Here is a 14109-nt window from a genome sequence, read left to right as displayed (position 1 = left end):
AATTACAATTCCGGTTGTTACATCGTCTTCAAATATCGCCTCAACTCAGAAATAAAATGGACCCAAAGAAATCAGCTCTGTGTATGAAGTGTCGTACAGAGGTGGGGAGTTTTCTACATACTGTGTGGACCTGTGTACATGTTCAGGATTTCTGGGGGAAGGTTGTTTCAAGGTTGAACTTGGTATTTGATGGAGAATTGGATTTGGATCCGCTATGCCTTCTGTTAGGAAGACCACATTTGAGAATCAAGAATATCTACAGGAAGAAATTGTTGAATGTGTTGACCTATGCTGCACGTAAAACCATATTATTAAAATGGATCTCAAACAAATCACCCACAGTTTCAGAATGGCATAAGGTCATTTTTGATCTTTTACCGATGGACTATTTAACATATTGGTCTCGTGGCAAAATCGATCTTTTTTACGAGGTATGGACTCCATTTTTCCAATATGTTGGGCCGAGGATATCCAATATATTTTGGAAGGTACTTCCCAGACCAAAGAAAGAAGGTTGAAGGCTGTGAAAAGACTTTGATATCTGTATCTATGTCTATTATATTTTCTAGTTTATTAACAGTATCCCACTATGTTTGTGAACTAAGACTGCGTGTGCTGGTTTGAGGGGTGGGGTGGGGGGGGGGGGGTGTAAAGTATAAAAGTTGTGTAAATGTAATTAAGACACAATGCATATGTAAAATCTGTCTACATTTGAGTTGTATGGTTTATTTGCACAATTTATAATAAAGACATATTTCTAAAAAAAAAAAAAATGCAGCTGCTAACTATTAGCTAAATCAGTCCACAGAGAGTTGATGCAGACAGTAAAAAAATGCAAAAACAGGAAGTTAGTTGTGGTGACATTGGGGTAATGCATCTGCAGTACATAACCCATCCGTGCCATAGCATCAGCTGTGTAAAGATTGCATTTACACTTCCAAATCCTTAACGTGGTGTTCTTTTGTGACAATCTTGCTGAATAAACCTGGAAGACTTGACATCTTATTTTGTAGAGTGACCTACAATCCATGGAAGCAGCCAGCTTGTGGCCAAGGGGAACCCATGGTGATATTAACTTCTGGGTTGACCAACAGAAATGTGTCAGCCCTGTAGGACTCTAATGACAAAGAATGAAACAGTGACACCCGTCAACAACTTTATGTGACCAGACGAGGCAGAGGTCTCGTTCAAACTAAAGCTACTCTTAATTTGACCTGAATCTTATAACATCTAAACAAACTTTCAGCTAGAGATGCTGGGACAGGTGGGACCTTTCCACATGCTCCATCACATAAGGATGAATTCAATCAAACAGTGTAACTCAATTTCATAACCCCACGTGTCATGTCTGCCACACGGCAGATATCAAATCATCCTTTCACAAAACAAAAACAACACCGAAGTAAAACAGATGTCAAGGAGCGTATGACTGGCTGGCCAGCCGGACGAAGATGTCTCCAGTGTGTGTGTCACCAGTTAGCGAGTGTATGTGTGTGTGTATGTGTCTTGTGCATTGGTGCTGAGTGACACCGAGCCAAGTCCTCTCCTCACCATATAAAATATTTACAAGGCCAGCAGTGGCCACAGTATCAGGTGGTGGAGGGGATGCTTACTATAGAAAACCGCCACTTTACTCTCAATCGGGCTTCGCTGAAGGCAACACATACGGGGATGCTGCAAGGAAGTAGAGTGGCAAGCGTGTGGTGTGTGGCGAGAGCAGCGTGTTCGGAGAGCAGCAACTTCAGTCACAAAGCAAGACTCAGCAGACTTGAAGTGTAAGCAAAAACAAAAATGTGGGGCAGAGCCTTGGGATGGACAAGACTCCCACCTAACCCTTGAAAGACTGAATTAAAAATCATCTACACACATAAGTGCTTATAGCTTAGCTGTAGTAATGGGACAGACCTGGCTGAAAATGTTTTAGGAGGCTGAATTTAACAATGCATAACACAAAGAATTGTAAAAAAGGGCTTAGATTTATGTACCGCTCAGATGTTTTGTCATATACTTCTTGTTTTTCTTTTTTGTAGCAGATGTCCAACATGACTGACATCACGTCCCATAAACTAATGAAGTATTTCCTGGTGTCTGTTGCTGGTACACCATTGTTTTATCACATTTGCAGCATGCAGCTTTAGTGAGAGCCATTAAGATTGCCACTTTGCAGTTCTACCGCTGCCAATAAAGGCCAAAACATGTTTGGCGGAATATGATGATATCACACTGGGACTGACCTCACTAATTATATCCTAATTATATCCTATTAGACATTTGAGTGACACTTTCTCATAGTCAGCTCATGACATCTTGAGTTATGGTCCAAAATGACTTTAGTGAGACAACAGTGCCATTTGATCATCTTAACCTATTAGTTACCCCAAGTTCAGGTACGTGTTTGTGCCGGAAGTAGAAAAATTCCCACACGTTGACACGTCGCATTCATGAGAACAGGGTGGACGGACAGAAAACCAAAATAATGCCCCCGGCAACAACTGTCATCAGTATGGAGACGTAAATCCTAATGCTATTCAACCTATACATTGTGGCTGAGCATCAAGTGAAGAGTGCCGCACATTCTTTTACCGCTGTGACTTGGAGTGTGGTGTGTATACACTGTAGGGGAATACTTACAGCTCTCGTAAATTGGGAAGGTTGGCGAAGGCTTCCACGTTGACGTTAGCTAGCTTGTTACGGCCAAGATTTCTGAAAACAGAGAAAAAGGGAATACATCAATGTCTACTCCTGCATTTAACAGTAAAAATAGTGCCACGTTTGTTTTCATTGCACTTGTCAAAGGCACTTTTCAGCGACACGCAGCCTCATCCATCCACTTTAAGGAGGCTTGGAAACACAGCAGTTCATCGATTCAGCCGGCCTTCAAGGACAGCCGATCACGACAACTGATACAGTGTCTCTTCCTCCTGGCTCACTTTCTAAACATTACCCACAGGGGTCAATTGGCACTTTAGGCAAACAGTATATTTCATAGCTGCCACCTAAAATTAATATCACGGTATTTTTCATTTTTTGAACGGTGACGGTACCATATCACGGTATTAACTTTTTTTTGGTACATTTTAGGAGGAGCAGCCTGTCCTGTGCCTTTATGTGAATAAAGTTAATATTTCTATAATATAATAAGTAAATGGAAGGTAGCCTTATCAAAAAGAGACATGGGAGAGTATTATGCATTCTCAACATATTTATTTTGCAAAAAACCTAACAATCATTCTTAACAGTGTGCAACAAAACAAAAATTTGTGTATTGTAGTATTATAACACAAGAACAGGATAATAATGTGTACTTTTCACAAAAACGAACTCTCTCTTCATCCAAACTCTGATGAAACTAGACATTCAAGTTCTTTGCCAGGAACACCAGCCTATCAACATTTTCTGGCTTCAGTGATGCCCTGGAGCTTGTTACAATATTGCCCCCTGTGCTGAATGCACGCTCGGAGGGTGAGCTTGTGGCCGGGATGCGTAAGTATTTTTTTGCCAGGCGGCTAATGCGGGGGAAGTGGGAACATTGGAGACGCCACCACTCCAGTGGATCAGAGTCACTGTCAGCCGTCACCATCAGCAGGTAGCTATCTAACTCCACATCAATGCCCTGCTGCCTTGGTGGTGCACTGCTACACTTTTTAAAGAAACTGCCCAGGCTGTTCTTGAGCTTTTTCAGTTGTGCAGGAGCAGTGCTAGTTTCCCTCTTGCTTTGGTCCTCTGTGGAAGAGGCATCTGTGGCTGTCTTATCCTCCAGAGCTTTGGTTTCTGTAGCTACTCTGCTCCTCACTTCCTCCAACTTTTCAGGTGACATGTAGGTGGTCTTGAACCGTGGGTCCAGGAATGTTGCCATGGTGTGCAGCTCGTCAGTGGCAGGATCTTTGTATTTTTCATTCAAATAATCCAGGACCCTCTTCTTGATGTCCTCGCAGAGTCCTGCTTTGTCTTCTTCTGGCTTCAAAATGTCTGAATTGAGTAGATGGAGGACTGGCTTAACATAGGAGACACTAACATACTCCTCTCCTGACAGGGCATCTGTAAAATCTTGCAGAGGCTTCAGTGCTTTGGTTATGGCCTCCAACACCTCAATGTCTTGCCAGGTGGGTAGAAGGTGACGTGACTTTTGGTCTGCTGCCAGGACTTGAGTGATGGCCTTCTCCTGCTCCAACACCCTTTCCATCATTTTGACACGAGACCCCCACCTTGTTGGGGATTCTGTGACCAGCTTGTGGGGGGGCAGGTTCAGCTCTATCTGTGCACTAGTCAGGGCCTTCTTCTTTTTCCAGCTGTAGGAAAATGTACCAACCACTTTTTTGCACATACCTGTGGCCCGTGCAACTCGAGGATCATGTTGGACACTCCTCTCTGGGAAATAAGGGAATGAATAAAGATATTAGCATTAAGTGTAAAAGTAGGTTATCATAGTTGGAAAAACTTAATAAACCATTAATTGTCGAGCAGCATAAGTATTTATTGTATGGACACGCTGAATATTAGGCTATTACAAATCTAATAGGCCTACATATTGTATGTATGTTGGTCAATATTTTTTACATTCCTCCACAAATAGTACAGCTTTTTCATTTTAAACACAGACATATAGTACATATTATCAAATAATATTTTTCATATAATCTCATGTTGATGTTTTTTTTTTCCTTTTACTTTCTGACCTGGTCCCCAGAGGAATCACGGCTAAATATTACTATACTAACAATGATAAATACAATACTAATGTGGTGGCCTTACATTTGTTTTTGTTTTCTTTTTTAAAATACAAACAGAAAAGGACTTGACAAATTTTCTGGATATGAAATGTTAAGTTTAGATAGTCTAACGTACCAATAGCGTTGTGCAGTCTGTGTCCAAAACATGCGAGTCTCGTCCATGTATCTATTTCCAGAGCGCGCACCATATTTGCACCGCTGTCCGTTGTCATGCACACCAGACGTGCTTCATCCAAGCCCCAAGCAGAAAGTGCATCCTTCAGTCCTAAGGCAATTATTGCTCCGGTGTGGTCTTCGGGGAAGAAGGCGGTCTGTAGGCATCTGCTGCGCAACTTCCAGTCATCGTCGATGAAGTGGATTGTGAGGCTAATGTATGGCTCAGTCGTCCGGCTGGACCATAAATCCGTTGTGGCCGAGTAGGCTTCAAGGTGGCGAATTTCGCTCGTTACCCTGTCCCGTACCTCCGTGTACAGCTCTGGTAGACACTTCTGGCTAAAAAATTTACGACCAGGCAGCTCGTATCTTGAGTCCAGAGTGTGAACCACATGTCTGAAGCCATCTCTCTCTATGGTTTGAATGGGCACCATGTCCTTTGCGATATAGAGCGTAATTGCCCTAGTTACATCTTTCCATTTCTTACTACTCTTACCGTAAGGGGTCGCAGCAGTAAACGATGCCTGCAGTGACAGCTGTTTATTCTTGGGACGTGCTCCGCTTGTGCTGCTGGTCCCACTTGCGCTCGCTTTAGCTCGGGTTGCCTTTTCATATTCACGGGCGTGCATGTTTTTTAAATGATGGAACAGGTTGCTTGTGTTTCCACCTTTTGCTGTCACAACACGGCGGCAAACTTTGCATATTATCGATGTTTGCTCCGTGTCGGATAATTTAAAACCGATCCAGTTCCAAATAACGGAGGTGCCTCCTCTTTTTGGAACGAGAGTTTCCTCTCCAGCGGCCTCGGTCTCCATTCCACTCATTTCTTTTCAGATAATAGGCCCGATATTTCTTTACGATGTTTCCTCGGTCGTTTCCTTATTGATTACCCAGGTTAAGTGCTCGTTACGCTAATTGAATGGCCACTCCCCTTTTACCGCATACAAAGCTGATATGAATATGTTTTACTTTTTTATTTGCAACAAGATAGGCCTATAGTATTCCAATCAGTGAAGAAAATTTAGAGCCTAATTTAGAATTAGGCTGTTATTGATGTAAATGCAGCCGTTCAAAGCGCACAATTGATTTACCACGGTATTGACGGTATTGCAAAATCCATGTCGTGGCGCAATGCCACACCGGTGATGACTATGACACCGGTGTACTGCCCACCCCTAATAGAGGCTGATTAGAGAGTGGTTTGTCCAGTAGTATAGTGTTACCCCTAACACAGAGCAGGAGAGTAAGGAGGAAGTGTGTGTGTGTGTGCGTGTGTGTGTGTACGCACGCACACACACAATGACTCATGCACATACACATCTGCATTTCAGGTTGAGCTTCCCATACCATATGATTCAAATTTATATCAAGCATAAATAAGGACTATCTCTGTCAGACACCTACCCCCCCCCCCACACACACACACACATGTACACACCTCCTGCCTAGCTGGCACACAGCCTGTTGGCAGAGAGGAGGCTGCAGTGTGTTTGAGTTTGCATGGTGGGCTGAGGCTAGCGAGACAAAGGGAGCCCGCAGCCTCCCACCCCTCCATCCCTCTTTCCAGACGTGAGAGACGGCCCAGGAATCTTTCGCAGGCTTGGCGAGAGATGGCCGCTTGTTCCCACCGAGGGGGCGAAGACGACAGCCTCCACACGGCCTCCCCAGCAAGTTAATGAGATACGGTTCAAGACCACCTCATGAAACTTATATCGCCAACCAATCGTCACGTCAGACCAGGGTGCAAGAGGCCGGGGGGGAGCAAGCTCACATCAGGGCGGCCGGCCATCCCATGGACAGCCACAGTCCAATCTCCACCAGGCTCCAGTCTTGAGTGGTTGTCCACAAGGATACAGACAACAACGGTTGTGAACGTGTACAAGCCCCCACCATCTGTACTGTCCACATCGGCCCTCCCAAATGCCCCAGCACCTGCCATCTACGCCGGGGACTTTAACTGCCAGCACACTGACTGGGGATATTCCCACACAACACCGGATGGGGAGACGCTGAGCAAGTGGGCCTCCAACGCCAACGCCCACCTTCTGTTTGACCCCAAAGAACCACCAAGCTTCTACTCCTCCAGATGGAACACCTTCACCAACCCAGACCTTGCCTTTGCTGTATTCCACGGTCATGACCCGATGCCAGAAAGAAGGGTCATCAACAGGTTCCCATGATCACACCACCGACCGTCCGTCATCAGAATGCCATCACTGGCGCAGCCGGTCACGGGGAAGCCTGTCAAAAGAATGAACTTCCAGAAGGCCAATTGGCTTGCATTTTCTGTCGAGACAGAGAGAAGATCCGCCACCCTCCCGGACCCAGACACTCGTGATGTAGATGCCGCATATGCAGCCTACTGAGAAGTGCTGACAGGGGCAGCGAAGAAAACCATACCACGAGGTTACAATGCAAACTACATCTCAGGTTGGAATGAGGAGTGTAACCACCTCCTGCGAGCCCACCAGCAGGCTAGCTCAAGAGCTGAAGTGGATGCGACAGCAAAGGCACTGCTTGAGAAGTTGGACGCCACCCGTAGGGCTAGATGGACAGAGGCCGTTGAGTCGATTGACTTTACCCATTCCAGCCGTGAAGCGTGGCAGACCATAAACCAACTCTCAGGAAGAAGTACACTGGCTCCCAAATGCCCTGTGACAGCAAATGCCATCGCAGCCCAACTCCTGAAAAATGGTCGTTTCCCAGACGCAGACAAAGAATTTGCCCGCTCAACGTCATGCGAGGTATCCAGTCTCTCAAGGGCAGCCAGTGTCAACACCAACCTATCAGGAGATTTCACACCAGTTGAGCTCAGGGACACCATGGCCAAACTTAAACAAGGCAAGGCACCAGGCCCCGACAACATTCACCCAGAGTTTGTGATCCACCAGAGCGAAATAACATCTGCCTGGCTGTGTGCATTCTTCTCTGCATGCCTCCGGTGGTTCAAGCTCCCAAGGACATGGCGACGGGCCGCTGTCATAGCTCTCCTGAAACCCAACAAACCAGCAGATGACCCTAAGTCCTACCGACCAATCTCGCTGTTGTGTGTCCCTTTTAAAATCCTGGAGAGGATGATACACAGCCGAATTGAGCCAGTAGTCGACTCCCAGTTACCAAGGAAACAGGCTGGATTCCGCCGGGGCAGGTCTACAGCGGATCAGGTAACCCTACCCACACAAGATCTCGAGGACGGCTTCCAGGCCAAAGCCAAAGCTGGGGTGGTACTACTGGTTCTACTTGGCTAAGTGGTACTTCATGGCAATGAGGCTCCCCGGGTTCAAGTGCTGTTATCCATGTTTTTAGAGACTTTTTGAAAGTTGCATTCCTCACTTCCCAGGGGAAGACACACTGCCAAACTCAGGGACATGGGAGCCAGAGGGGTCTTGCTCTTTAACCTCGTGTTCACAGTTACACACTGACAGATGCTGACAATTTGGTACACAATTGCCACCGAAGATTCATGATTGCCAGAGGGCAGGATCTGATGAGACAAAAAGTCGATCAGGAGGACAGACAACAGTGTCGTCTCTAAATGAATTGTGTCACTCCGCTTGATAAGAACTACATTCCCTAAACCTGAGACAATGTACCATACAATTGCTCCACATTGGCTCACTTCCTCCATGAACTGGCAGTCTGGTGTCAATCTTATCCTGCCTGATTCACAAGAAATCCACTTTGTGAGCCACTGCTGGCAAGGGAGTGGAATTCGGCCAATAGCCGTCATAAATCTCACTGAATAATGCAAACGTTTATTTTTTACCATGTTGGAGGATCCAGCTGTTTACCAGCTGACACTGTTCAGTCAGTGGAAAGACACGACATTGCAAACAGACAACTTGTCCAATGAATTAATTAGAAACGCGTTAGAAAGTGAGGAGTATAATAACGGCTCGTGACCTCACAAACATTTTTGAGGGAGACTGAACGAATTTCATATTCAAGTAACTAAATCTTGGCTCCCACTCAACTTCAATGTGTATGACAACATCTCCATGCACCCTTGAGCAAGTCTCTTCTCCTGCCACTAAGTGAATTTTACTTGGGATGGAGCGCCTGCAAAAAAAAAAAGCTTGTACAAGTCTCTATGACAGCAGTTGGCGTTGGACATGTTGAAATTCTTGACGGTCCAAGCCATGAACGCAGGGCAGCATCAGAGGATGTTGACATGGACCATAAATCTCACCATTTTAATTTAGCCTGTCAGGCTTCAGCACGATTGCCGATGAAAACGGACGTCTACCGATGTGTTAGAGTCAAAAGTGCAAGTGGAGGCATAATGGTGAGGTGGGCAAGTCCACCTCTTCCAGAGAAGCCTGTCAGTACTGTTCTTCAGAAGAACGGAAAAGAGCTGCTGCAGGTGACAGACCATGCAACTCGGGATTCTGGAGTGGACGCTCAGTCTAATGGATAACAACAGATATTACCTACTTTATATATGTTTTTTTTTTTTCATCCCCTCAAAGTCTGCCTTCAAGTGTGTAATTTAGTGGTCTACTCACAAGGAGACCGTCCAGACTGGCAGGTCCAGAGGCGTAGCTGTCAGCGCCAGACCACTGCAGTCCACTGAATCCCCGTAGCAGGTGCAGTTCTGGGCACACGGGACGTCTGAGCTCAACCCAGAACTGATAAACAGTCCGAGTGACAAAATCAAATAAAAAACCCTTGGAGAAACGTATCCAAATCGCCCCGGGGACGCCGCCATTTTGTATCCAGTTCGAATTGCGCAGCGGCGCCGTTGAGCTCCTCCGACCTACAGGTAAACAATGAGATATAACTTTAGCACGAGGCAGCGTGTATTGAAGTCTCATCGGCACTCAGAAAAATACCTAGTTAACATTTGACGTTCTGCAGGTGCATCTTTACTCAGTGAGAACATGTCCAACTTCTTCTGCACTGCTAGCAAGTTAGCTGCTAGTTGCGTGTATGAGGCATGTAGCTCCTCACAGTGTCACCCAACAGAGACAGAAATGTTGACAACATGTCCTCAGTCCTCATCCATGAAACTATAAAACCGTGTTTACTTGAAAAACAATTATCAAACGATGTTACGGACACAGGAATGTTAACGTTACTTACCGACTGTGGCGCCACTCCAGGCATCCCCACCGCACGCGCCTGCGCAGCATTCAACACCTCGAGCGGACTGGCGCGTGACCGTCGCTCTGCACAGTTGGATTTGTCACTGCATTTCTGCAGGACTTGGACACTGACTTTTACCGGAGGGTTCGGGTTCGGGTTAGGGCCATTCAGAACCAAACTAAGGTAGTAAGACTACGAGTTTGAGTTCTACAGTTACGAGAAAAAAGTCGGAATTTTATAAACTCGTAAAATTAGGAGATTAAACTCATAAATTTCTGAGAAAAGTCATAAATTCATGAGAAAAAAGAAATTTTATAAACTCGTAAAATTAGGAGATTTAATTTGTATATTTATGAGAAAAAAGTCATAAATTATAAACTCGTAAATTTATGAGAAAAAAAGTCTTAAACTTGCGAGAAAAAGTAATTTATAAACTTGTAAAATTAGGAGATTAAACTCGTACATTTATGAGAAAAAAGTCATAAAATATAAACTCATAAATTTATGAGATTAAACTCGTAAATTTATGAGAATAAAGTCATAAAATATAAACTCATAAATTTATGAGATTAAACTCGTAAATTTATGAGAAAAAGTCATAAATTTACGAAAATTAAAGTCATATTTTTACGAGAACAGAATGTCCGCAGCGGCTGAGAGCCGACCCAGGTACAGAAAACAGACATGTCAGGGACATGCAGATGTTCCTGCGGAGAAATCACACGGACCATCATGGGGGAGATGGGAGCTTAATTTAGGCAAGGCAGTTTTCTTTGTGGCCTGTTTTCACCACCAGTTTGTCTCCAGGCTTCATGGCATCATAGCAACATCCTCTGCCCTCAGAGCCTCACATCGACTGAGGAGAAACTCCATAGAAAACCTTGAACAGGGAAAAATGGGAGAAACCTCAGGGTGAGGAGGGGAGGAGGATCCCTCACCAGGAGGGACAGACGTGCAGGAGATGTTGGTACAGACAAGACAACAGTTTATTACACAGAATGGAGGAAACATGGAAATGTTAATAACAGCTGAAGAAGGAAGCTTCTGGAAGGGGAGGCAGGGAGAGCAAGCCAGCTTGATGGGGGACTGGATGGTAGACTGGTTCATGGGAGGGGAGGCGGGGAGAGCGAGCCAGCTTGATGGGGGACTGGATGGTAGACTGGTTCATGGAAGGGGAGGCAGGGAGAGCGAGCCAGCTTGATGGGGGACTGGATGGTGGACTGGTTCATGGAAGGGGAGGCAGGGAGAGCAAGCCAGCTTGATGGGGGACTGGACGGTAGACTGGTTCATGGAAGGGGAGGCAGGGAGAGCAAGCCAGCTTGATGGGGGACTGGACGGTAGACTGGTTCATGGAAGGGGAGGCAGGGAGAGCAAGCCAGCTTGATGGGGGACTGGATGGTGGACTGGTTCATGGAAGGGGAGGCAGGGAGAGCAAGCCAGCTTGATGGGGGACTGGACGGTAGACTGGTTCATGGAAGGGTAGGCAGGGAGAGCCAGCCAGCTTGATGGGGGACTGGATGGTAGACTGGTTCATGGACGGGGAGGCAGGGAGAGCAGGCCAGCTTGATGGGGGACTGGATGGTAGACTGGTTCATGGAAGGGGAGGCAGGGAGAGCAGGCCAGCTTGATGGGGGACTGGATGGTAGACTGGTTCATGGGAGGGGAGGCAGGGAGAGCAAGCCAGCTTGATGGGGGACTGGATGGTAGACTGGTTCATGGGAGGGGAGGCAGGCCAGTGTAACAGTAGGGAATAAAAGGGGGGGGGGGCGATGCAGGCGGCGGTTGGAGGAGAGAGATGGAGCTCTGGTGGATCAGTGGAAACACAGAGAGACTGAGAGACACCAAGGAGGAGAGGAGAGGAGAGGAGAGGAGAGGAGGGGAGGAGGAGAGGAGGGGAGTGGAGAGGAGAGGGGAGGAGGGGAGAGGGGAGGAGAGAGGAGGAGAAGAGAGGAGAGGAGGGGAGGAGGAGGGGAGAGGAGAGGAGGAGAGGAGAGGAGAGAGGGGAGAGGAGAGAGAAGGGGAGGAGGGGAGAGGAGAGGAGAGGAGAGAGGGGGAGAGGAGAGGAGAGGAGAGGAGGGGAGAGGAGAGGAGAGGAGAGGAGGGGAGAGGAGAGGAGAGGAGAGGAGGGAAGGGCTCCATGTAACCTGATGTGTCCCCCAGCAGTCTAAGCCTATAGCAGCATAGCTATCAATGGTTCAGAGCTACCTGAACCAGTCCTAACTGAAGGCTCTGTCATAGAGGAAGGTCTTAAGCCTGGACTTTAACGTAGTTAAAGTGTCTGCCTCTCTGACCCATGGAGAGATGCTGGTTCCACAGTAGAGGAGCCCGGTAACTAAAGGCTCTACCTCCCAGTCTGTTTTTATTGATCCTGGGAATCACTAAAAGACCTGCATTCTGGGAGCGGAGTGCTCTGGTCGGACAGTAGGGACTAATGAGCTCTTTCAAATAGGATGGAGCTTTATCATTGAGAGCCTTATAAGTCAGCAGAAGGACTTTGAAGTGGATTCTAGATCCTACAGGAAGGAGAGAAGCTAAAGTGGGAGAGATGTGTTCTCTCTTCTGTTCTCTCCTTTAGGGATGCAGCACTGCTGATCAACGGACAGAATCGTAGTGGGGGGTCCTGCGTAGGAAGAGTGTCCAGTCTTGGATGGATGTGTTCCAGACACTCAAAGATGATGGGCTCTTCTCAGGGGACTTTCTGCACAAATCCCTGGTTCAGTTCCACTTCCTCAACCTCATCCAGGTAGACAAAGTTTTTAGATGATTGTAAAAGTGTTGCCATCATGCAGTGTCATGTTGAAATGTTAATTTGGTTAAAGTGAAAGTAACGTGAAAGTATCTGAATAAAGTATTTTTATGATATAATATTCCTGCCAGTGTGTTCCCTTCAGTCGTGGTCAGCTTGCCTGCTGTGTAGAACAGCAGGGCACAGTGCAATATATATTTGCTTCAACTGCAGTTAAATTTATTCATATATTTGCTTCAACTGCTGTTAAATTTATTCATATATTTGCTTCAACTGCTGTTAAATTTATTCATATATTTGCTTCAACTGCAGTTAAATTTATTGATATATTTGCTTCAACTGCAGTTAAATTTCTTCATATATTTGCTTCAACTGCAGTTAAATTTATTCATATATTTGCTTCAACTGCAGTTAAATTTATTCATATATTTGCTTCAACTGTAGTTAAATTTATTCATATATTTGCTTCAACTGCTGTTAAATTTATTCATATATTTGCTTCAACTGCTGTTAAATTTATTCATATATTTGCTTAAACTGCAGTTAAATTTATTCATATATTTGCTTCAACTGCTGTTAAATTTCTTCATATATTTGCTTCAACTGCAGTTAAATTTATTCATATATTTGCTTCAACTGCTGTTAAATTTCTTCATATATTTGCTTCAACTGCAGTTAAATTTATTCATATATTTGCTTCAACTGCTGTTAAATTTATTCATATATTTGCTTCAACTGCTGTTAAATTTATTCATATATTTGCTTCAACTGCAGTTAAATTTATTCATATATTTGCTTCAACTGCTGTTAAATTTATTCATATATTTGCTTCAACTGCTGTTAAATTTATACATGTATTTGCTTAAACTAGAGTGCAGGAAACACAAGGCAGTGAAGCACAGTCCAGACTGTATCAGAGTGGACAGGTGAAAGGTCACAACAGCTCATGCTAGCGTCACTCCCTCAAGCTAATCAGGTCAGAACAGAGTCCACAGAATTGCGACAGTAGCAGGAAGTGGTGGGAGTCAGAAGTAGACAAGAGCAAGGTGGTGGATCAGGAGAAGAGAGGGTTTGATCTCCACAGCTGCAACAAGAAGTCTACGATGGGAACAGATGGTGCTGGCACGCCGTCAGACAGTAGAACCTGCAAAATAACACAAGATCAAAAATACACACTTGAAGCAGAAGCGATCACATCAGCACCTCCTTGTATCACATGAACCTGGAGAGAGAGTGAGGTCGTTGGACTTCCTGCCCCAACGCCAGGGACGACGCGTCTGCGTGTGCTGACTCCAGGATAGGGAGACGATCTCCAGAACTCTGGACTCTTTCCTGTTGGTCTGAATAAATTCTACTGAACCAACTAGAAGGAGTCCTCCCAAGATTTAGAACAGG

The 14109-nt window shown here is 45.5% G+C and overlaps 2 protein-coding genes across 3 annotated transcripts in view; both read right to left on the bottom strand.

Annotated features, from left to right (window-relative positions):
- Positions 1-10110, bottom strand: part of LOC147260864 (leucine-rich repeats and immunoglobulin-like domains protein 1) — a 36067-nt gene extending 25957 nt beyond the window's left edge. Inside the window, exons 1-3 of one of the 2 annotated variants that reach the window (XM_086205118.1) lie at positions 9966-10110; positions 9389-9639; positions 2632-2703 (exon numbers count right to left, since the gene is read on the bottom strand). In XM_086205118.1, the coding sequence (XP_086061244.1) occupies positions 2632-2703; positions 9389-9639; positions 9966-9989 (347 nt within the window). In that variant the 5' untranslated portion in view covers positions 9990-10110. Of the gene's footprint in view, positions 1-2631; positions 2704-9388; positions 9640-9715; positions 9857-9965 lie in introns of those variants that run through there. The other variant, XM_086205119.1, reaches the window with a different exon arrangement.
- LOC147260865 (E3 SUMO-protein ligase ZBED1-like) lies at positions 3350-5317 on the bottom strand. The gene is made up of 2 exons (XM_086204778.1): positions 4846-5317; positions 3350-4368 (listed from the first exon to the last, which is right to left on the bottom strand). The coding sequence occupies exons 1-2, from the start codon at positions 5315-5317 to the stop codon at positions 3350-3352; spliced, it is 1491 nt and encodes a 496-aa protein (XP_086060904.1).
- Positions 10111-14109: the final 3999 nt, after the last annotated feature.

Source organism: Aulostomus chinensis, chromosome 5 (genome assembly GCF_037954235.1).
Source record: "Aulostomus chinensis isolate RoL2024-O1b breed Wild chromosome 5, RoL_Achi_v1.0, whole genome shotgun sequence".
NCBI lineage: Eukaryota > Metazoa > Chordata > Actinopteri > Syngnathiformes > Aulostomidae > Aulostomus > Aulostomus chinensis.
The sequence above is the reverse complement of the archived record's forward strand: the minus strand, read 5'-3'. Positions and strand labels throughout refer to the sequence as shown.

Coding starts and splice junctions, on each gene's coding strand:
- LOC147260865 (XM_086204778.1), bottom strand. CDS start 5,317: ATGGTGCCCATTCAAACCATAGAGAGAGATGGCTTCAGACATGTGGTT. Junction 4,369..4,845: donor CAGACTGCACAACGCTATTG/GTACGTTAGACT, acceptor CTTATTTCCCAG/AGAGGAGTGTCCAACATGAT.